The 23626-nt window shown below is 45.2% G+C and overlaps 1 protein-coding gene across 2 annotated transcripts in view; it reads left to right on the top strand.

Moving 5' to 3' along the window:
• CUNH10orf90 (chromosome unknown C10orf90 homolog) overlaps window positions 1-23626 on the top strand; it is a 245640-nt gene that overhangs the window by 25116 nt on the left and 196898 nt on the right. For both annotated transcript variants that reach the window (XM_040254436.1, XM_040254435.1), the window contains exon 2: window positions 8948-9020. In XM_040254436.1, coding sequence (XP_040110370.1) covers window positions 8948-9020 — 73 coding nt within the window. The remainder of the gene's footprint in view (window positions 1-8947; window positions 9021-23626) is intronic.

Here is a 23626-nt window from a genome sequence, read left to right as displayed (position 1 = left end):
ACACCTGTGTGTGTTCTGGCAGCTTCTCAGGGCCTTTGGAGAGTCCAGAGGAGGTGGTGTGTATGCAGGAGATTTACAGACCGGAGCATTTCCTATGATTGTGAGACACTGTGATTCTTTTAATGTGCCTGATCCTGGTCATAGTTTTTCACTTCCAAGGAGTCATTCTAATTGCTGGGTTCTAGTCTGGGCTTCTTCACTTGATTACTCAGTATGTGACTTTGGGCAATTTACTTCCCCTTTGTGTGCCTTAATTCCCACCTCTGCAAAATTGAAATAGTAATTATATTTCTCTTACTGAGCTGTCTTAGGATCCAATGAGTTAATTGCTTGGCGTGCAATGAGCCCTCAGTGTCATCTCCACCTGTGATCCTGGGCTTGAAGCAGGCTCAGCAGCCTCTAGGAACAGAGGTGACAAAGAGACCTTGAATCTTTCCCCCTGTTGAGTGTCTTTGATAAATTACTGTTGCCGTTCACTAAATAACACACTGTTGGCTTCAAAGACCTAAAGGAGATAAAGTCTTGAATGGACTGAGTGAGGAGTCACTCAGTGATTAGTCTTGTTGGATCCTTATCTGACACCATGTATAAAACTTAACTCAAAATGGGTCAAAGAGCTAAAACCATAAAACTCTTAGAGGAAAACATAGGTGAGACCTTCAAGACATGGGACTTAGCAATAATTTCTTGAGCATATCTCCAAAAAGCATAATTAACAAAAGAAAAAAATAGGCAAATTGGGCTTTATGAAGACTTTAAAAATTTGTGCATTGAAAAATATATCAACATAGTAAAAGGGCAACCTGCAGAATGGGAGAAAATATTTGTAAATCATATGTCTGATGAGAGAATGATATCCAAAATATGTAGAGAACACGGAAAACTCAAGAACAGATAAACAATCAGTTCAAATATGGGCAAAGACTTGGATAAGGATTTCTCCAAGAAGAAATCTAAATGACCAATAAGCACAAGAAAAGATGGCTGAGCATTAATAATCATTAGGGAAAAAGCCAAGAAAAACTGCAATGAGATACTACTTTACACCTATTTGAGTGTGGTACTATGGGAAAAAAAAGCCCCCAAATAATAATTGTTGGTGGAGGTTGTGGGAGACATTAAAATACTTATGCATTGTTGATGGGAGTGCAAATGGTACAGCCTCTGCAATTAACAGTATGTTTGTTCCTCAAAAAATTAAAACTAGAATTGTTATGATTCAGCAATTCCACTCCTGGGCACATATCAAAAAGAACTGAAAGCAAAATCTCAAAGAGATATTTGTACAGCATTATTCATAGTAGTTAAAACATGGAAGCAACTAAAGTGTGTCTGTTGACAGACGAATGAACAAGCGAAATGTAGTGTTTATGTGCAGTAGAGTATCATTCAGTCTTTTTTTTTTTTTTTTTCATTCAGTCTTATAAAGGAAGGGCAAGCTTATGGTTACCGAGGGGGAAGCAAGGGAGGGATAAATTGGAAGACAGGGATTGATATATACACACTACTATATATAAAATCGGAGAAGGCAATGGCACCCCACTCTAGTACTCTTGCTTGGAAAATCCCATGGACGGAGGAGCCTGGTAGGCTGCAGTCCATGGGGTCGCGAAGAGTCGGACACAACTGAGCGACTTCCCTTTCACTTTTCACTTTCATGCACTGGAGAAGGAAATGGCAACCCACTCCAGTGTTCTTGCCTGGAGAATCCCAGGGACGGGGGAGCCTGATGGGCTGCCGTCTATGGGGTCGCACAGAGTCAGACACGACTGAAGCGACTTAGCAGCAGCAGCATATATAAAATAGATAACTAATAAAAACTTACTCTATAGCACAGGGAGCTTACTCAATACTCTGTAATGACCTATATGGGAAAAGAGTCTAAAAAAGAATGGATATATGTATATGTATAACTGGTTCACTTTGCTGTATACCTGAATACCCCAACTATACCCCAATAAAATTAATTTAAAAAAGAGGAAAGTTTTGACCTAGTGTTCAACATGGATAAACGTTGAGGACATTGTGCTGAGTGAGATAAGTCACAAAAGGACAAATACTATATGATTCCATTTGCATGAGGTACTTAGACTAGCTGTCCAGACAGAAAGAGGTTGCCACAGGCTGGGGGTGAGGGAAGGGCGAGTTATTGTTTAAATGGGTGAAGAGTTTCAGCTTTTAAGATTAAGAGAATTGTGGCGCTAAATGCTGGTGATGGTCATATAACAACATGAATGTGTTTAACACCAGTAAACCGCACACTTAAGAATGGTTATGATGCTGAATTCTGTATGGGGTGGGTTTAACCACAATAAAGAAAATTAAAATTAAAAAATAAACATATCACATGTCAGACTTGGTAAAATAAATCATACAACATTGCACGTTACATAGACAAAAGGTAATTTCAGCTTACGTGTCAAGGTTCCAGAGACAAGCCTGTAACGTAACGGGTACACAAGACGAAGCTTTAACACAGAACTGAACATAAGGCGCTGACTCTCCTTGTTCAGAAATCACCAAAGCCTCCCCATCATTTAAGAAATAATATCCAAATCGGCATAGCATTCAAGGTCACCATGATACGTGGTTATGTCTGCAGGTGTGGAGTCTGTAGTATGGATTATGAACATTGCTATAATCTTAATGGACACATTAACATACGTGCTCTGAGCTATAGAGCCAGCCCCTGCCGTAGGATGTTTTAGATCCGTCCCAGTATTCTGTCATGATGAATCACATGGCAGAAGTGTCCTCTCTGAGTATGACTTGAACAATGTATATGGATTTTTTCTTTTTATTGAAGTACCGTTGATTTATAATGTTGCGCTACTTTCAGGTGGATAGCAAAAAGATTCAGTTACACAGACATATAAATATGTGCATTCTTTTTCTGTATTCTCTTCCATTATAGATGATTATAAGATATTGAATATAGTTCCCTGTGCTATTTTTGCTGGGTATCTATTTTATGTATAGTAGTGTTTATGTTTTAATCCCAAACTTGCAAATTTATCCCCCCCCCCAATTCTATTTGGAATTCATTAGGAATCCGAGGGTTTTAAGCTGGGGAGGGACATAACCAAATTTGCTTTATCACATGACTGGCGATACTGTGGAGGGAAAAGCCTGCTGGGACGTTGTGATCTTGGCAAGAATTCTGAGGCTTCCTTGGAGGTGGTGGAGAGAGGGAGGAGGAGATGGTGATGAAGAGAGGGAGGCGGAGATGCGCTGGGAAGAAGTGCAAGAATCGTACCTGCCCAGGGGCAGGGGTACAGGACGTCCACTGCAGGTGGCCGGCCCGGGCCGGGGCAGCACAGCCTCAAGTTCCAGGGTCTTAGGTCGGAGTTGCTGAGGCCAGGCGGTGCTGAGCTAAGGCCTCCAGTAGGGTGGAGCGTGTGGCCATCTGCTTCAACACGGCTTGCGGCGAGTGGGAAGGGGAAAGGAGAAAGGTAGCGTGTGTTTCTGGAGGGAGATTTTTAGTTTCATTCTTCAGCTGAGACTGAAGAATTTTGGAGGAATCTAAAATACGATACAAATGAACTCATTTACAAAACAGAAACAGACTCATAGACGTAGAAAACACACTGATGGTTACCAAAGGGGAAAGGCATCGGGGAGAGGGATAAATAATTTGGGATTACAAACTACTGTATGTAAAAGAGATATACTACAAGGTCTTGCTGTATGGCACAGGGAACTGTATTCCATATTCTATAATAAACCATAGGACTTCCCAGGTGGCTCAGACGGTGAAGCGTCTGTCTACAATGTGGGAGACCCAGGTTTGAGCCCTGGGTTGGGAAGATCCCCTGGAGAAGGAGATGGCAATCCACTCCAGTACTATTGCCTGGGAAATCCCATGGACAGAGGAGCCTGGTAGGCTACAGTCTATGGGGTTGCAAAGAGTCAGACACGACTGAGCGACTTCATTTTCACTTTTCTTTCACATAATAAACCATAATGGAAAAGAATATGATAAAAGAATGCACACACACACACACACACACACACACACACACATGCATATATATGTAGCCACAGGGAAGCCCCTGGAGAAGGAAATGGCAATGCATTCCAGTGTTCTTGCCTGGAAAACTCCGTGGACAGAGGAGCCTGGTGGGCTACAATCCATGGGGTTGCAAGGAGTTGGACATGACTGAGCGACTAACACTACCGTGAAGCCCATATATATATATGTATGGATCTCTCTGTGGCTCAGTGGTAAAGAATCCACACACCAATGCCGGAGACCCGGGTTTGATTCCTGAGTTGAGAAGATTCCCTGGAGAAGGAAATGGCAACCCACTCTAGTATCCTTGACTGAGAAATCCCATGGACAGAGGAGCCTGGTGGGCTACAGTCCACGGGGTCACAGAAGAGCTGGACACGATTTCGTGACTAAACAGCAATATATACATGCACACACATACACACGTGTAACTGAACACTTTCCTGTACTCTTGAAACTGATGCTATATTGTAAATCAACTGTACTTCAACTAAAAAATAAAATAAAAAAGCAAAGTTTGGATGTGGTTAAAAGTGTTGAGGAGGGCAAAAGTTGAAATTGAAGAGGACGAGGGGGACCCTTGATGGTGCACGAGCTCCGAGGAGACGGGACAGTGGATTCTCAAGGCTTCTGTGCAACTTAACTTGGAGAAGAAGCTTTGCTTTTGCTAATTAACTGATTGATTAATTCTTCTCTCCTTTTCTAAAATGAATATTTATTGAGAACCTAGTCCCTGTACTAGGAGCTGAGAATATACCAGCAAGTGAGGGAAACATGATTTTATCCTCAGAGGGCTTAGAGTCTAGGGGAGAAGCAGGCATCGGTTGTGGATTCATAGAAGTTGATGTGTGCTTACCAAGCAAGCTGAGTGCTCTGAAGGAAAAGGACGCTCCTGCAAGAGCTTGCAGATCAGAAACAGTTTTCAGCCTTGTGTCTGGAGAGACACGTGAGCAGGTCATGTGATCAGGATCTAGAGGACAGGACCAGGGAAAGACCATGTGCAGATGGAAGGGCAGGGGTGACGGGCCCGTGGCGCGGGAGAGGATTTGATTCACGGGGAGGAGGGAAGCTCACAGGGCTCATCTGGCCAGGATGCACGGAGACCAGTGGGGGTGGACCACAGCGGGTTCTTCTGATGCTCTGTCCTAAGGGCAGTGGAAAGTGCTGCCTTCTGTATGAAGGGATTTCAAAGAGCAGCCCTTGGAAAGTGTAGCCAAAGCTGCGTGTGTCCAGGACGTCGCTGGTGGACTGAGCCCTGGGGTCAGATGATGACTGAGGCTCCTGAATCATCCTGCTATTGGGAATTCTTGGGTTTGTAATGCCCGAGCCTGTGCAAGGAAGTTCCAGACTTTGGAGGAGCCAGGCATTTACAGAGGACTGTGTGGCTGAGCCAGCTTGTTGTCTATTGCCAGCCGCTTAGACCTGGGCGAGAGAGAAGTCGTGATGGGTCGGAACCAGCACACTTCAGTACCTGTAACTTCACAGACTGTGGGGCTGGGCTCTTGATCAGGGTCACATGGTGCACAGGGGGCTTGCTGGGCAGACCTGATTCTGAGTCAGGTCTCAGGGTAGCAAGACTTGCAAGACTTGATGGAGTTACTTTCAAAAATACGCAGAAACTTTCTTAAGAGAACCATATGAGACAACGATGCTAGAGAGAGGAAGCTTAAAATCTCTGCAGGGCCAGAGTCGCTTTGCACCCCGCCCCCAACAAATAGCTTCCAGACCATGGGATTGGTGTGTTTGAAGCAGTGGAGAGGGAGCTCAATTCTTCTGCTTGGGCTTTAAATGACTTTCCATCCTCATGTCTACTGTACTGCACTTTTATTTCCTTTATAAAAAGTTTTATTGTGTGTTTCGTATGGCATGTCTATGCCAAGTTTGAGAAAAGGACATATGCAAATGTGATGGTTATATAAGCACAACCAAATACAGTCAAATAGCCAAATAATAATACTCTGTAATAATCACAGTAACAGCATTTCTTTTTGTTTTAAAAACTTAAATTTTTTTTCATTTTGAAAAAAATTTTTATGGAAATACAATTGATTTGCAGTATTGCGTTGCTTTCAGGTATGCAGCAAAGTGATTCAATTACATATGTGTGTGTGTGTGTATATATATATACACACACTTTTTAAGATTCTCTTCCATTACAGGTTATTACAAGATACTAAGTAGAGCTCCCTGTGCTATACAGTAGATCCTTATCAGTTATCTATTTTATATACAATAGTGTATCTGTTAATCCCAAACTCCTAATTTATTCTTGCCCACTTCCCCTTTGGTAACCATAGTTTGTTTTCTATGTCTGTGAGTCTACTTCTGTTTTATAAATAAGTTAATTTGTATCATCCTTTTTAAATCTCATATATAAGCAGTATTGCGCCGTATTTCTCTGTCTGACTTACTTCGTTCAGTATGATAATCTCGAGGGCCATCCATGTTGCTGCAAAACAGCGTTCCTTCTTTCTTTTTTATGGCTAATATATTCCATTAAAAGGAACGAAACCACATCTTCTTTATCCATTCCTCTGTCAATGGGCGCTTAGATTGCTTTCCTGTCTTGGCTATTGTGAACAGTGTTGCTGTGAACTTTGGGATGCATCTGTTTTTTCAAATTATAACACTAGCAGTATTGGGAACACGCTGGCTAAAAGCTCGAAATGCTTTGGGTCTGACAAGCCTGGTCTGAATCCTGGCTGGGTCGCCAGGTACCCGGTGGGGGACCTTAGCTATGGCTTTCTCAGCTGCCACAGCAGGGCTGAGAGCAACATATCTTTCTAACAGTTGTAGTACTTCAATGGGATGTTGTATGGCAAACACAGCACCAGCCCATGTGAAACCTCAATAGCCATCAGCAGTTCTTCTTATGCTTATTACAATTAATAATCACATTGCCAATAGCCAGTGGCTGAGTTAGGCTCAAGGAGGAGCCTGGACAGTGTCAGAAAATGCTGTGTAACTACTCAGTCCTCCCTATCTCAGCCCAGCTGCAGTCCAGTCCTGCCCTAATCTTTTTCTTTCTCTGTGAATTCTCAGAGGCCAGGCTCCTGCTTGGACTAGAAGGATTGTTTGCCTGCAGTTTCCCATCTGCAGTCTCCAAACTTATGGCCCAAATGCTGGGCATGTGAAGGGGCCAAAAAAGGGATGTGAATACACGGAGAAGCTTAACCCTACCCTGGGACTAAGCAGCTAACTGGGTTCAGAATGAGAGGCCTATGCAGCCTCTTAGGCTCAGGATAAGATCACAGTCAGAGGCAGGCAGTTTGAAGAGTTATTCTTTAGTTTTGGGGAACGGTCATTAGATATTCAGAAGGATGCTGAGCACAAGGCGAGGTCCCATGAGGAGCAGGTACTCTGGAGTCTGATTAGAGGTTTATAAACTAGAACTGAAAGGCTCACAGCCAAGTGCTTTCAGAAAAAACTCACACACCTTTGTCTTTTGTCAGAGAAGGCAGCATCATGATCAAGCTTGCAGACAGCAGACCACTTTTGTATACATTAATCGTATTTTCATTGGGCCTTGAAGGCTAATTCCTGAAATTTGATGGCTCATGATTAATCAATTTATCAATATTTATTGAATGTCCTATTTTAGCTCAACACCCGTTCAGCGCTATGCTGGGAGAGAAAAGAAATACGAGATGTGGTTGTTTGATCTACTAGCAAAATGCGTGTTCACTGATTAGTTTTTCTCCCTCCCTGCCTCCTCCCTATGCATTTTGCAATCATCAGAAACCCACCCTTTACTTACTCATAAAAATTAACTTATTTCTAAAACAGAAAGAGACTCACAGACATAGAAAACCAATTTATGGTTACCCAAAAGGAAAGCAGGGAGGAATAATTTAGGAGTTTGGGATTAACATATATACATTACTCCATATAGAACAGATAATCAGCAAGGACCTACTTTATAGCACAGGAAACTATACTCAGTATTTTGTAATAACCTGTAAGGGAAAATAATCTGAAAAAGATATGTATGTATACATATACATATGATAAAGTAAGTAAAGTCACTTAGTCGTGTCTGACTCTTTGTGACCCCGTGGATTATAGTCTACCAGGCTTCTCCATACATGGGATTCTCCAGGCAAGAATACTGGAGTGCAGGCAAGAGTACTGGAGTGGGGTGCCATTGCCTTCTCCGAATACATATAATACATATATATAAAAAGATGTGTATATATGTATATCACTTCAGTTCAGTTGCTCAGTCGTGTCCTACTCTTTGTGACCCCATGGACTGCAACATGCCAGGCCTCCCTGTCCATCACCAACTCCCAGAGCTTGCTGAAACTCATGTGCATCGAGTCAATGATGCCATCCAACCATCTCATCCTCTTTCGGCCCCTTCTCCTCCTGCCTTCAATCTTTCCTGGCATCAGGGTCTTTTCCACTGGGTCAGTTCACATCCACATATGTATGTATGTGAATATATGCGCTGTGCTTAGTCGCTCAGTCATGTCCGATTCTTTGTGACCCTGTGGACTGCAGCCCGCCAGGCTCCTCTGTCCATGGGATTCTCCAGGCAAGAGCACTGGAGTGGGTTGCCACGCCCTCCTCATGTGAATATATATATATATATATATGTGTGTGTGTGTAACTGGATCACTGTGCTGTACACCTGAAACTAACACAATATTATAAGTCAACTATGACTTAAATAAAAATAAAAATGCTTTTCTTCTATACTCAGAAAAACCACAAGCAGGAAAAAAGAAAAACATCTTTTTTTCACTGGCAGAATTAACACAGAAGAAAATGGAAATAAGTATGTTCATTACAATCTGTAGTTCTTTCTTGGGAGAAAGGAGAGATTCTAGGGACATTTCTTGATTTTTTAAAAAATAGTAATATACATTATTGAAGACTATATATCTGGCAAATAAGAATATAAAACTGGAAATGTTTCTGTTTATCTTCCAGATCCATAGTCGGCTCTTCTCATCCCCGAGAGATCACTCTGCCTGGGAAAGAAAGGAGAGTCTCTCAAATGCAGGTAAAGAACTCGCCCCTGAGCGGGTGGCACTCCCTCCAAGCCTCTGTTTGTTTTCTCTCGCCTTTATTTTTATTAATAATGAAATGTGCTTTGGAGCCCAGTCTCCCCGCCAACATAAAATGAGAGCTCAGCGACTCCGACAAGACTTGAAGGTGATTTGAATTTCCAAACACACAGGCTTTTAGGCTGGCAGTCTCTGAAAAAAAACAAACAATGCAGAAGAAATATCGGTTGCCTTAGGTAGTGCCTTCAGAAGCCGAGATTACCCCAGATCACTGAGCGTGCGAGGGGGTTAGGCCAGCGTGGAGCATGGTTCTGGCAAGAATGAATAATGGGACAAATACGGAATCTTCTCAGAACTGGAGAGGGTGCAGTTTAAATGTAGGCACAGTATCTGTGCGCTCAGAAATCATTCTTTTATGGAACGTCAATTCATAGGCACTCAACTGTGGAAACACTAGGTGGGATGATGCCAGTCCCTAACTTTGTTAAGTTTGTTAATGTAAATGGCACGTAAATAAGATTTCTTGCTCCCTTTCACGAGAGAAGTCACGTGGGTATAAGTCAAATTTCCAATGGTCTTGTAATAAGACTGCTGGGTTAATAGAATATTTCAGTTCAGAGACTCTAGCAAGAATAAATTCTGAGAGAATTGTTTTTCATGTGGCAAATTTAATTTTTAATCTCCACTTGAATTTTAGGTGGTAAGTGTGGCCGATAAGTTGGTATAAATATGTCTGTGTATGTGATCACACACATCTGTAGCTTCTCTTTTCATTACCCCTCACCACCTTCCTGTATCAAAGGTATCAGAATCTGAAATCCTTTCCTTAACTGACACAGTCAACCCAAGACAAAAATATTATTTGAAAGGAGCTTTCCTAGTTAATCCTCCTGGAGCCCCCAAAGCATGGCTTATAAGCTTATTCTTTAGTAGTGGCAGCTATTTAGTTCGGATCCTTAAAAACCTAGCCCAGAAATTGCCTGTAGTAAGAATGTGAATCCTCGGATAGAAGCTTCTACTGGGGTGGGTGGCAGGCTCGGGAGGCATGCTGGCTTCCAGCACGCCACGGGGAGTTTGGGAGTCACCACGTTTCTGTGGGGCACTCAGAGGTGGCTGGGAGAACCCAGGTGGCCTTTCACAGGTGTGTCCATCTGCTTTCCCTGAGGACTAAGTCACCTAAAGGAGGATTCCCAGGGGGCACTAGTGGTGAAGAATCTGTCTGCCAACGCAGGAAACATGAGAGACTCAAGTTTGATCCCTGGATCAGGAAGATCCCCTGGAGGAGGGCATGGCAACCCACTCCAGTATTCTTGGTTGGAGCAGCCCATGGACGGAGGAGCCTATGGACAGTGGAGCCTCGAGGGCTACAGTCCAGAATTGCAAAGAGTCGGACGCGACTGAAGCAACTGAGCACAGCATGGCAGGTCGCCTAAAACACACGTGCTCTCGCTCTGCTGACAAGCATAGCCTGCTCACGAGGCGATTAGCAGTTTAATGGCTTAGAAGTAGGTGCAAGTTGGCCCTGAGGCCAGAGGTGAATAGTCCAGGCTGTGGAGAATGTGCCCAAACAAGCCTGGGTAAGGAGAGAGACGCATGTCTCCTGGATTTCTTTGTTTCCTCTTAGATCTATCTATATTTTCAAAGTTCTCATTCTGGAAGAATACATTAGAGGCAGTCTTAAAACTTGGGTATTCAGGCAGAAGGTGAGGAGTTGCTGAATAGTCACTCATGACACTTGTTCAGAGGGACCATGACAGGGGGTCTTACAGGAGGGGAGAGAAATTTGACTCAACTCCAAGTATAAGGAAAAGTGGGAATTTACAGCCAAGGAGAAGGGAGGGGGTCAGTGGATGGAAGATCTCTTGGGAGGAAATGTCAGGAGTAGGGAGGATTTTGGCTAAAGTGACTGACAGGTGGGGGAGGAGGAATTTGATCAGATATCAAGGCGGGGGATGTCCTCTAAAGTCACCCAGCTGGATTCTTGCTAAAATTGCACCAAGTAGGCCAAGGACAGAATTCAGGAGCATGGCCCAGTCAGGAGTTCTGAGAGGAGAACTCAGAGGAGACCGACTCAGGTCAAGGCGAGTCTCTGCTGCAGTCAGTGCCTGTGTGAGTACCGAATGCAGTTGGGAGTTGACTCTCTGAGGGCACACTCATGCCCTCTGCGTCTTCCCACAAGGTCGTTTCCATCTGTTAAAGAGAAACTGCCCTGGACACTGGTTGAAAGTGTACGATGGATCTTATGTGAGTTACTGCCGCCGGGGAAAGGGGGGCCCAGGCGGCTCGGCGGTTAAGAATCCGCCTGCCCATGCAGGGGACACGGGAGACGCAGTCACTGGATCTGACTCTCGCAGCCTGTGTCTTTGCGTTAAATCCTCAGGCTCGAGCCTGAGTTGGTCATCTCAGGTCAGGAGGCAAGGTCAGATGTTAGAAACCTGGCTTCTGGGCATCCAGCCTTATGGGTGCCTGGCTCACAGGGGGCAGGTCTCCCAGAAGGAGTCCATAGGCCAAGCTGATGTCCCAAAGGCATAAGTAGGCCCATGGAATCTTAGGGTTGAGAGGGGTCATCGAGGTCGTTTTGTCCAACTTCTTCCTGATGTCTGACAACTGAAACCCTTCCCACTCCTTCCCACGCGGGAGTGAGAAAGTCTATGAAGAGTAGGGCCAGCACACAGTGAGCCCCAAGGTCAGGAGACTCACTCTACTTGAAGGTAGCTTTAGACTTGCTTGGGCCTCCCAGGTGGCGCTAGTGGTAAATGCAGGAGACATAAGAAACAAGAGTTTGATCCCTGGGTTGGGAAGATCCCCTGGAGGAGGGCATGGCAACCCACTCCAGTATTCTTGCCTGGAGAATTCCATGGACAGAGCAGCTGGGCAGGCTACAGTCCATGGGGTCTCAGAGAGCTGGGCATGACTGAAGTGACTTAGCAGGCATGCACACACGACTTGCTCCTGTAGCTAGAATTGTTAGAAAGCCTTACGACTGTGTTGAACCAAAACAAACAACCTTCCTTCTTTATTTTTAGTCTGTAAGGAGCTGGAATACATGTTCTGATCTGTGTTCTTGGAAGACAACTGCATCGTGCTGTTCCTAGAAGAAGACGGTATGGGTTTGGGCCAGGGCAGGGGCAGAGGATGTTGGAACCACTGGAACACTGAGGAATAGCAGAGTTTATAGGCAGCTGGATAAGGGAGGAGTTAAAGGTGTCTCTGGGCATATAGGGCTCCCGTCAGTAGGGTAGGAAATTCAGGAGTCAAGGGCTGGTATTGGTGGGAGGACCCTGGATTTGTGGGGTCTAGATGCTCTGCATGTGAGAGACCATCTCTGCCCAATGTCCGGGAAGCAGCTGGAATTTTGGTTTTGAGATCAAGAGGCAGGTCAGGGTCATCGGTCTTGATGTGATCATTGTTTACAGGTGGGTCGTATGAGAATCCAGGAGAATAGCTGGGACGAGTGCAGGAGAAAGGGGAAAGTGGGACGAGGAGGGCCTTCAAATCCGAAGAGACCCCCAAAGGTGGAGCGGGAAGAGGTGCTGACCCGGGAACCCATGCCCGCTGTCAGGCGTTGTTTTTAACTGGAAGTCCATTGCCAGTGTTGACTTTGCTCTCAATCCATCCTTTATTTTTGAAAAAGCTGCTCCACTTCCTCGGGTCTTAGAGAACTGTGGTTTAGGATTCCCCCATGTCCACGGGGCGGCTCTAAAACTCGGGGGTGTGGGTGTTCCCCTCTCTTATGGAAGCTGGATCGAATGGGGTTCAGAGGGCTCGTGCAGGAGGCCTGAAGTGAACGTCGTCGCTTTCATTTTTGTTCCTTTCATCTGCACAGTGCAGCTCTTCACTGTTTCGGCCCCTGGAAATACCAGGACTGGGACGGGCAGGGGCCGGTTTCTTACGGTCAAGTTGTCGTCTTGGCAAGGCCTTGTGAAATCTGTGGGTGTGGGTATAATTTCAGTTTACTATGATTAATAACGTCCGAACACTAAGGGAGAAAAAAAATGTAGGAAGGATGACTATTTCTGCCCAAACTCATGTCTGTTTTCAAAATCAGTGGAAGGTAGGAAGTCCCTTTTAAATTTCCATTTTGTGTGATATAAAAAGATTCCATTTCCTGGTTCTCCATCACCGTGCTACCTGGCTGTCTGTGAGACTGCTTTCTCTGAGGATATAGAAAAGATGGAGAGAATCAGGTGCCCACTTAAACCTTTTCTGGAAAAATCAGTTATAGGAAATGTATGTGAAGGGAACTGATGAAGGTCACCGGGACATTTTCATTATTAATTCACTTGGCTTAGGAAGGAAGGTGGGACGGCATGAAATTTTCTCCCTCCCGATCAATTAAGCCTGACCTTTAAAACTGGCAGTATTTAAAGGGTGGGTCTTTGATGGATGAGTGGAATGAAGTGATTATATTTCCACTTAAAACTTGGGGGTTATTGTTCCTTTATTCCAGCTTTTGTAAGAGCAGTGATTTTTTTTCCCTTCATAATCATAGTTTCAATTTTAGTTCATAGCATGAAACGGTTTCCCCAATAAAACATACCCTTTACCACGCTTTGAGGAGAGGTTCTCCTGTTACACCTTAAAGACCACCCTGGATCGGATGTGAGCTGTGTTTCTTCCTGTCTTGTGATTTGTGATGCAGTTTCTCTATGAACATAGAAGGGACACCGCATTTTTATTTATTTATTTTAATCAAAGTGTAGTTGATTTTAGGGTTTCCCTGGTAGCTCTGGTGTGTTGGTTTCTGCTGTATAGCAAAGTGATAGTTTTATAAACATACGTGTATATATATGTATGTACACATACCACATATTCATTTTCATATTATTTTCCATTATGATTTATTACAGAATGTTGTTTATTTATTTTATGTATAGTAGTTTGTATCTACTAATCCCAAACTGCTTTTTAAAGATTTCCTTTTTAATTTTTATTGAAGAAAAATTGTGAAATATAGTTGATTTACAGTGTTGCATTAGATTCAGGGGTATAGTGAAGTGACTCAGTTATACATAGATATATATTTACAGTCTTCTTTTACATTCTCTTCCAGTATAGGGTATTACAAGATACTGAGCAGAGTTCCCCATGCTATACTATATACTTCCCTGCATAAGTAGGTCCTTGGCAGATTTTTATTTTATATGCAGGAGTGTATATCTGTTCATCTCAAACTCCTAATTTATTCCTCCCTCCTTCCCCTTCGGCAACCATAAATTTGTTTTCTACGTCTGCAGATCTGTTTATTTCATAAATGAGTTCATTTGTGCTCAGTTGCTTCCATCGTGTCCGATTCTTTGCAACCGCAGGGACTGTAGCCCTCCAGGCTTCTCTGAGTTGCCATGCCCTCCTCCAGGGGATCTTATCTGGAGATCCTCATGTCTCCTGCATTGGCAGGCAGGTTCTTTGGGACGACAAATTTATCTCCTGAAAAACCTGTTTTTTTTTTCCTTTTGTTTGCTTGTTTTAATTAGGGCTTTAATGGTTGGAGTGGGGCTTCCCTGGTGGCTCAGAGTTTAGAGGGTCTGCCTGCAATGCAGGAGACCTGGGTTCAATCCCTGGGTCGGGAAGATCCTCTGGAGAAGGAAATGGCAACCCACTTTAGTACTCTTGTCTGGAGAATCCCATGGAGCGAGGAGCCTGGTAGGCCACAGTCTATGGGGTCGCAAAGAGTCGGACACGGCTGAGTGACTTCACTCATTCACTCAATGGTTGGAGTAGAAAGATATGGATAATTTTTTTACAGAGCTGTTTTAATTACACTGCCCTTATCTGCCTTATTGTTGATCCCTCCCTGCCCATGGGGAGGGTCCCTCTGTGGAGCAGTGTGTGTAAGAGCATCTTTAACCAAAGAAATCACCCTCCCTGACCTCAGAGAGCCAAGTATAAATTCCTTGGCCTGGCATTTGGTGCTGTTTGCCCTCTGACTCTAGTTCATCCTCTTAGATTTTTCTACAGTTGGGTAGCCTTGCAGCACCTGTGTCCAACACTTGCTTATATCTCTCACTGGCAGAGACTCTCCTGAAACTGACTTCTGTGAGTTTTTGTTGAGAAAATCCTTACCTTTTCAGACCAGGTCCCTGAATCAACCTGCCCCATCTCCAGTCTCCCAAAGGCATTTTGTTCTGCCATCGTAGTCTTTCCAGTGTTTCCTTGTTTCCTTTGCAGATTTGTGCTTTTTTCTTTTTCCCCTTCAAGACTGTGGGCTCAGAGAGCGGGGACCTTGCCCCCCTCATCCATGTTCCCACGTTCAGGGACAGGCTCTTGAATGTGGGCCAGTTGTTCACTAGGTTGAGTGGCGTTGTTTGTACCAAGGAGCCCCACAGGGAGCCGACTGCATCCAGGGATCCCACTTGCCCCTCTCAGGAAGCCCGCAGAGCAGGCTGGGAATCAGGTCATATGACAGCCATGGCAGAGAAAGCATCTGTCTTTGGATTTTTCCGAGATTCTTGCAAGAGCTTCATATGGCAGGCATCTGTCCTGTAACTCAGCTACCTTTGTTGAGGGGGACAGCCTTCCGCCTGAGTGGCTCCTTTCTGCTTTTCCCCATTCAGCCTCCACACTGTTCTGCGAGAGTTGCTGTGGTTGTTTTGTCGCTAAGTCATGTCGAACTCTTTGCAATCCCATGGACTGTGACCAGTTAGGTTCCTCTGCAAGAGGGAGGTGGGAAAAAGCAACACAACCCCTGATCCCCAGAGAAGAAAGGACATTTATTCCTGCTTTCTGAGCAAGATATAAAGAGACACGTTTGGGTCTGTTGTACCAACTTGTGTAGGACATTATTGGAAAGAAAATAGACCAAGTTGCTTTTGTCACAGGGGTATGTGGTGATTCCTGTTTGTTCTCTGATGAATAACCATTACTCCCACATCTCCTCAATTCTGCTTAGAGGCTGCCTGGGTCTTGACCCTCATTTTGCTGCAATCACCCATAAATAGTACAATAAGCAACTTTTCCACCTTGTATGAGTTTCTGCCTCTAGCTTCATCTTTGCCCATCACCTGATACATAATCTAATTTTAAAAATAATTGGCAAAATAATGTACTAAGCAAAGAACTCAGTGGAAGATTTCCCATTATTGTAGCTTTGTGTCAGAGAGAACTGCATCCAGCCAGGTGTAACTGCTTCCTCTCAGAGGCATGGACGCTCAGTTACTGCCTATTGTGTACTGAGGAACCAAAGAATCTCATCGAGATCTGATGCTAGGGTGGACATGACAAGGACAGTCCCTGAGGGCCACTGTGTCTAATTTTTAGAAAGGGTGAATGAGGCGAGCTACCCTTACTTTAAACTCATTTCCCCCAAACATACATATGAGCCCTCTGGTGACGTTCCTGATTCTCTAAGCTCAGAATAGCTGTCCCAGTCTCAGAAATGGTGCCACAGCCCATCTGACTGGCCAGGCTGGAACTCTTGGGGTCTTCCTGCGTCTCTCACGCTCCCGCGTCCAATCCATGGCCACTTCCCTGAGACTCACCTCCTAGTCAGCTTTGGGGTCTTCTCTCTTCTTTCCATCACTGCTGCCGTGTTGGTTGGACTACTGCACTAGCCCATGCTGTCTCTCTAGTCTGCACCTACAGACAGAGTGAGCTGTTGAGGCCCTGTCACCGCCCACCTGAAACCTTTTCCTGCCTTTCAGTTGCTCTTATAATAAAGTTCTTGGTTTCTTTTATCAGTATCTTATAATTTGCAGAGTACAGATCTTTTGCCTCCTTAGGTAGGTTTATTCCTTGGTTTTTTATTCTTTTTGATGCAATGGTATGATGAAAGGGATTGTTTCCTTCATTTCTCCTTCTGATCTTTCATTGTTGGTGTGTAGAAATGCAATAGATTTCTGTGTATTAATTTTGTATCCTGCAACTTTACTGAAGTTATTGATGAACTTCAGTAGTTTTTTGGTAGCCTCTTTAGGATTTTCTATATATAATATCATGTCATCTGCAAACAGTGACAGTTTTACTTATTCTTTCCTGATTAGGATTTTATTTCTTTTTCATCTCTGCCTGCTATGGCTAGGACTTCCAAAACTATCTTGAATTATAGGAGCAGGAGTGGGTGTTCTTGTCTTTTTCCTGATCTCAGAGGAAATGCTTTCACCTTTTCACCATTGAATATGATGTTTGCTGTGGGTTTGTCATTTATGGGCTTTGTTATGTTGAAGTATGACCCCTCTATGGGCTTCCTAGGTGGTGCAGTGATAAAGAATTCACCTGCCGTTGCAGGAGACATAAGAGATTTGGCTTTGATCCCTGTGTCGGGAAGATCCCCTGGAGTAGGAAATGGCAACCCACCCCAGTATTCTTGCCTGGAGAATTCCATGGACACAGGAGCCTGGTGGGCTGCAGCCTATGAGGCCACAAGGCGTTGGACATGAATGAGTGACTGAGCACATAGCCACATGCATGGCCCCTATGTGTCCACTTTCTAGAGAGTTTTTTTTAAAATCATGAATGGATGTTGAATTTTATATTAAAAAAAAAAAAGAAACAGCCCAGAAAGTTCTTGCTGTGGTCCGAAAGGGTCTGAGAGCACTGGTCCCTGGGCTCCACCACCTCCTCGCCCTCTTTCTGCTGCACCCCTGCTCGCCATGAGTCTCCTGCTATGGGATCCTTGTAGGAGCTGATCCCTCTTCTTGAGCATCAGCACTCATTTCCTCCTCCTTGAGTGACCTTGACTCAGTCTATAGATCCTATGGGACCCGTGTGTCCCAGAGAAACCATCCCTGATCTCAAGACCAACCCCATCTCAGGCATCGGAGTCCTCCTTCCTCTCCTTTGCTGCTTTTGTCGCAATCGTATCATATTCATCTGTATTTGATGAATATCTGTGCTCTCATCCAGACTGTAATCCACCCAAGAGCTTAGGTTTTGCTTGCTAGCCGCCGTGCCAAGCCCTAGTGCTCTGTAAACACTTGTTGCAGGGATGAGCTGGCTGGTTGGAGGAAGGAGAGCCTGGGGGATCCGTTGGGACAGGGCGGCACATACGTCATCGTGGCTGACATCCAAAGGACTCTGAGGTCACACGCTGAGACACTGTGTCCAGGTCCCTTCCTGCTTTCTCTTCCTCCCCGCTTGGACTTAATCCCACCCTCTCTCCGCCCCCATCTCCTCGATCTGCTTCCTCTGACATCATCACCGTCTCTCCTCCTGGGGTTGCCTGGCCCCAGAGCCGTGAACCACAGCCGATGCCGAGGTCTGCGTTGGGCTCACATATTGGTATGATTTCAGGCTGCTTTAAATTAGCGAGGTTTATTGATTTCTACTTCCTTATTGTTGGTTGTATATCAAGAGCCCCCTCCCCGTCCCCGCCCAAGAGAAAAATAGCATTTACAAATAATTGTCAGAAGTGACATACTGCTTTCAAGGATTGTATATTATAGGGAAAAGACTGCAAATAGAAGGCCTTTCCCCCAAACTCTTCTGGGTCCTGCTGTATGGAATGCTGCTTGTTTTGATGAAATATTGTTAATAAGACATGGAGAGAATAGCTTGGTTAAAAGCTAAAGTGGTAAATTTTTTTTTGGACTAGCTTTCGTACCCAACTGGCCAAGTAAATAAAAGGTTTTGAAAAGAAAAGAAAACATATAAACAAAGGCAACGTCAATCGAAAGGGACATATGGAATTAAATATGATTTTGACGCTTACTGTGTTTTTACTCTCACACGTGAGTCAGTGTCCAGCTTTCTGGTGCAAGAGGAATTTTTCTTTGGTAGCTGTCGTGTGACAGAGAGTGTAAGCTGTAGTGAGGCAGAGCGTCTAAGGGTCGGAAGGATGCACCTTTCAAACCAAGCAAAACTGTCTACCCTCATCGCTTATTTTATGTCTCGGTAAAAATATCAGTGCTGGCCGTAAGCTGATTCTTGCAAAGCATCAACTTGTGGACAAATAGCCTGGACTGCTTCCTTCTCTGTCTCTGGGTGGGGTTGCTGGCTGACGGCGTGCCCTGAGCTCAGGGGGTGAAAGGCAGGAGCCAGGGAGGACCTTTCTGGTTGAGAGAGAGCTCGTCATGAGCACTGTCGTCAGGAGGAAAAACTCTTTCCAGCTTCTGAGGGGTGCAGACAGACCCCCGTCTCCTGGGGTGAACTGTACTCCTGTGTTCACTCAGGAGGCAGGTACGATCCACTCCTTCTTCAAAAGAGCCATTGTTCTTTGAAGGGCCTTGGCTTCAGGTCACATGCCTGCCTTGGCACCTGAGCAGCCCCTCTGTTTCTAAAAGCTTCCGGAACATTCTCCCCTTGGGCTGGTATCTGACAATGCCACCGTCCCGCCTCTGTGCTGAGGGCAGAGCTCCTGAATCATATTTGTAGGGCTTCAGCTGTGAAGTCTCTGTTTTTCACAAACTACCTTGACCACAGAGGGCTGGGTTGCATTCAAGCGGGGTCTGTGATTTTTTTTTTTTTCCCAACGGAACTCTTTCTGAAAATGGAATCTTATGGGAAGCTGCCAGTTTGTCAAACAGATAGAAGCAGAGGTGCTCTGGCTGAAGGGGGCCAGTGAGCACTCGGGCCCAGGTGGGCCCTCTTCCCTGAGATATTCCAGAAGCCTGCTGGCATGTCAGAGGATGATTCAAAAGCTATCGTCCTCAAAACTTGGAGGAGAGCGCAATTTGAATAGAAATTGATTGCTTTCTCTTTGAATGTTGAGACATCACGCAGTTAACCCGGAGCCCCGTGGAATGAGCAGGTTATCCCGGCGGGCAGTCCATTTTAACCTAGAGACGTCCCTGCTTCCTCATTGATCTGCTCTCAGTTCCTAAATCCCTCTTTATTTTATGGTTCTCACGATTGTGATTATCTTAGCGCCTGTGGGCTGGAGCTGCTGCTCTGGGTTCTCCTGGGTGGAGGGCTGCGCTTCTGGCATCCCGCAAAGGGAGAAGAGGTGGAAATGTGCTCTGGGTTTTAACTAGAAGATGGGACGCGGCAAGAGTCCATAATAGGACGGCGCTTTTAAAATTCCCTTCCCTTTCCGATATTAAATAGCTTGCCTTTAATGACCCTCGGCTCAGAGTTTCTTTTAGATCCTTCCCACTGGCCCTGGCAGGCCTCCAGATACTTACTCAACTCCAAATGTGGCTTTCTCTAATGCCTGGCGTGTGCTTAAGTTTAATTTGTTCTTTTTATGGGCCCGAGGAGCCGGCGATGAGGGCAACAAAACATTGAGACAGGCATCCTGGGAGGATGGCCGAGCCCGTTCCTGGGTAGCTTTGAGAGCAGGTCACACGGGCTGGGGTGGGGGGTGGGGGAAGGGACTCCACTTGACCAGGTGGGGAACGTGGTTTCTGAGCTGAGGTGCCCTGTTGTTGTTCAGTCACTAAGTCATACCTGACTCTCTGCGACCCCACAGACTGCAGCTCGCCTGGCCTTCACTATGTCCCCGCCTGCTCAGACTCATGTCCATTGAGTCAGTGATGCCATCCAACCATCACATCCTCTATTGTCCCCTTCTCCTGCCTTCAATCTTCCACAGCATCGAAGTCTTCTCTGATGAGTTGGCTCTTTGAGTTAGGTGGCCAAAGTATTGGAGCTTCAGCTTCAGCTTCAGTCCTTCCAGTGAATATTCAGGGTTGATTTCCTTTAGGTTTGACTGGTTTGATCTCCTTGTTTTCCAAGGGACTCTCAAAAATCTTTTCCGGCACCACAATTCAAAAGCATCTCTGCTCAGCCTTCTTTCTGGCCCAACCCTCAACTTGTACATGACTACCAGAGGTGTCCTGAAAGTGAGTTAAAACTGGGATCAAAGGATAATGTCCCTGCCTTTGGAGTCAAGATTGGAATCTGTGTTCTGGGGTGAAATTAGGAGGCTTAGAATATCCCAGCTATTCCACTGTTCATTCCTGGCCCTGTGATGACTGAGTGAGCCCTGCTTCACAGCTGGTAAAGTGAGAATGGTTGGCCCTCTTACACTGTTGTTGTGAGGAGCAGTTATAATAGACATTAAACACCAATCCTAAATGTTAAATTTTTGAATTTTATTGTGGTAAAAACACCGTGAGATCTACCCTGCAAACAAATGTTTTAAGTTTGCAATGCATTGCTGCTGACTATTGATACAAATTTGTTAAGGAGATCTCTAGGGCTTATTCATCTGGCTTACCAGAAATTTTATGCCTGTTGATTAGTAATGCCCCACCTCCCCACCTCCCAGTCTGTGGCTGTCACCCCTTCAGTCTCTGATTCTATGAATTTGACCATTTTAGATACTTTACATAAATGGACTCATGCAGCATGTGTCTTTCTGTGATTGGCTTATTTCACTTAGCATAGTGATCTCAAGTGTCTTCCGTGTTGTCATAACTGCAGGATTTCTTTCTTTCTTTAGGGCTGAATAATATTCCATTGTATGTACAGACCACCTTTTTCTTTATCCATTCATCTGTTGATGGATGTTTAGTTTCCTTATATTTGCTCTTGTAAATTATGCTGCAATGAACATAGCAACACTGATATCTCTTTAGGGATCTTGGTTTCACTTCTTTGGATCATACCTAGAAGTGAGATTCAGCAACCTTAGGTGGTTCTATTTTTAATTTTTTTGAGGAACCTCCACACTGTTTTCATAGTGGATGCACCATTTTGCATTCTCAGTAACAGTGTACAAAATTTCCAGTTTCTCCGTATTCTTGTCAATGCTTTGTTGTATTTTGCTTTTTTTTTTTTTTTCCCATAAGGGCCATCCTAACAGATGTGAGTTGATACCTCACTGCAGTTTTGGTTTGTATTCCTCTGATGACTATGATTGATCCTGATCATTGATTCTTGTTAACATTCAGGATATCTCTCCCCCTACCCAAAGCAGAGGCTTATAGGTGAGTTTCCTTTTCTGAAACATTCTGCTTTTGAGTTGTGTGTAGGGGGAAGGAGAGACATGGTGAGTTTAGATGGAGCATGTGGACAGAAGGCATGCCTGTGGCCTGCAATCTGTGGGCTTACTCTGCATCTGCCTCGCCAGAAAATTGGGCACATTCTGTGGGTCACCAAGCTCAGCCTATCCCCATGCCTACCTTCCTTTTTAGCCCTGCAGCTTTGTCGCATCCTGTCCCAGGGTGGATCAGACCTGTGCCCTGCCCTGGGCTTCCTAAGCACTTCAGTGGGTGTCTGGTGACCCCCTTGCACTGTGAGCTGCCCCGGGACACTGCCATGCCCTGGCCAACGATGCTCCTGGCCCTGGAATGTCCTACACCCTCTCTTCACACCATTTCTTGCCTGTTAACAAAATTCCTGCCTCACGGGTCTCTGGGAAATCAGTAGAGAGATGATGGAAGCTGCTCACAGAGCCTGGACGCCACACCCTTGCAGACGGGATGAAGGCAAGTGGGTGGTGGAGGGTGGGGCCAACATCTGGATGGTGGCAGCAGACCCCAGAGTCAGATGGGCTCTGAGTAGATCCAGAAGTCCTGCTGTGTCAGAGGGCTCAGAGGAGGGTAAGAGATAAACAGCAGCCATGGAATTAAGGTGTCTGTTGCCATGGTAATGCCGAAAAACCCACCATCCCCAAGACTCAGTGGCTTGTGGAATAATAAGAATTTCTTTCACTCTTGAGCCTCAGGTTGGCAATTTTGGCTGATGGTTCTGGTCTCTTCTGGGCCTGCTTGTGTGTTTGGGCTTGGCAGGTTGTCAGCTGGGGTGACAGCTCTGCTCAAGTAGGCCACCTGGGGTGAAAGCCAGGGGCAAGAGCAGAAAGAGAAGTGCAGAAACATGTCTTCAAGCCAAAGCAATTCAGATGACAGAACTCAGAATCAGACGTGGAAAAATAGACTCCCCTCTTGATGAAAGGAACGACAAAGCCCAGGGAAAAGGGTGGAGGACGGGCAAGTGGAGAATTGGAGTTCTTAACACCATCCTCCTACCAAATTGGTGCCAAGTGGTCTGCTGGGCATTTGCAGGGTTTGTGTGTTTTTCACAACAACTCCAAGAGGAAGGTACACATATTCCCATTTGATAGATAAGAATATTGAGCTTCAGAAAAGATCCATAACTTATGGGGTTGCTGAATTGCCCATCCCTAGGATGATGAGGGCCATGTTTTCTACCCCAAGTTCTGGGATGGGGGTGAATGTCCTGGAGCCTCTAGGCACTTTGGTATCTGTACCTGACATGCACTGAAAGTTCATAGATGCCAGCTGCCCTCGGGCCTGAAACCACACAAGCCTCGGGGCCACACGTGTCTCCATGTCACTGCAGCCCCAGTGCCTGGCAAAGTGAAGAGGACCCAATAAATAGCTGTTCAGTGGCTGCATGATAACACCCAGGGTCTTGGAAAGGCAACAGTTCAATGTCAGGCAGATGTTGGTCTGAGTCTGATTAGTTATTTCTTAGTTATGGAGTCTGGGAGACGCAGTGTTTTTAAGGTCACTCTTGAGGTTTCCAATCTGTCTCTTCCACATGAATGTTAAGGGTTGATATGTTTTGGAGTTCTGCTCCCTGGGGCCACTGTTTTCCAGCTCTACCGAGGCACCGTGGTTATACAGATGAGGTCAGTGTCCAGTCTCCTTTGACACCTGCCTCATCTGTTTTGGCTGCTTCTGCAGCAGCGTGGTCCTCGACCCACTCAAGATCAAGTTGGGAAGCCGCACCCATGGCTCCTAGAGGATGGTTTCATCAT

This window comes from Oryx dammah, unplaced genomic scaffold (assembly GCF_014754425.2).
Source record: "Oryx dammah isolate SB20612 unplaced genomic scaffold, SCBI_Odam_1.1 HiC_scaffold_14, whole genome shotgun sequence".
Lineage (NCBI taxonomy): Eukaryota > Metazoa > Chordata > Mammalia > Artiodactyla > Bovidae > Oryx > Oryx dammah.
Note: the sequence above shows the minus strand (reverse complement) of the source record. Positions and strands in the feature narration are given on the sequence as shown.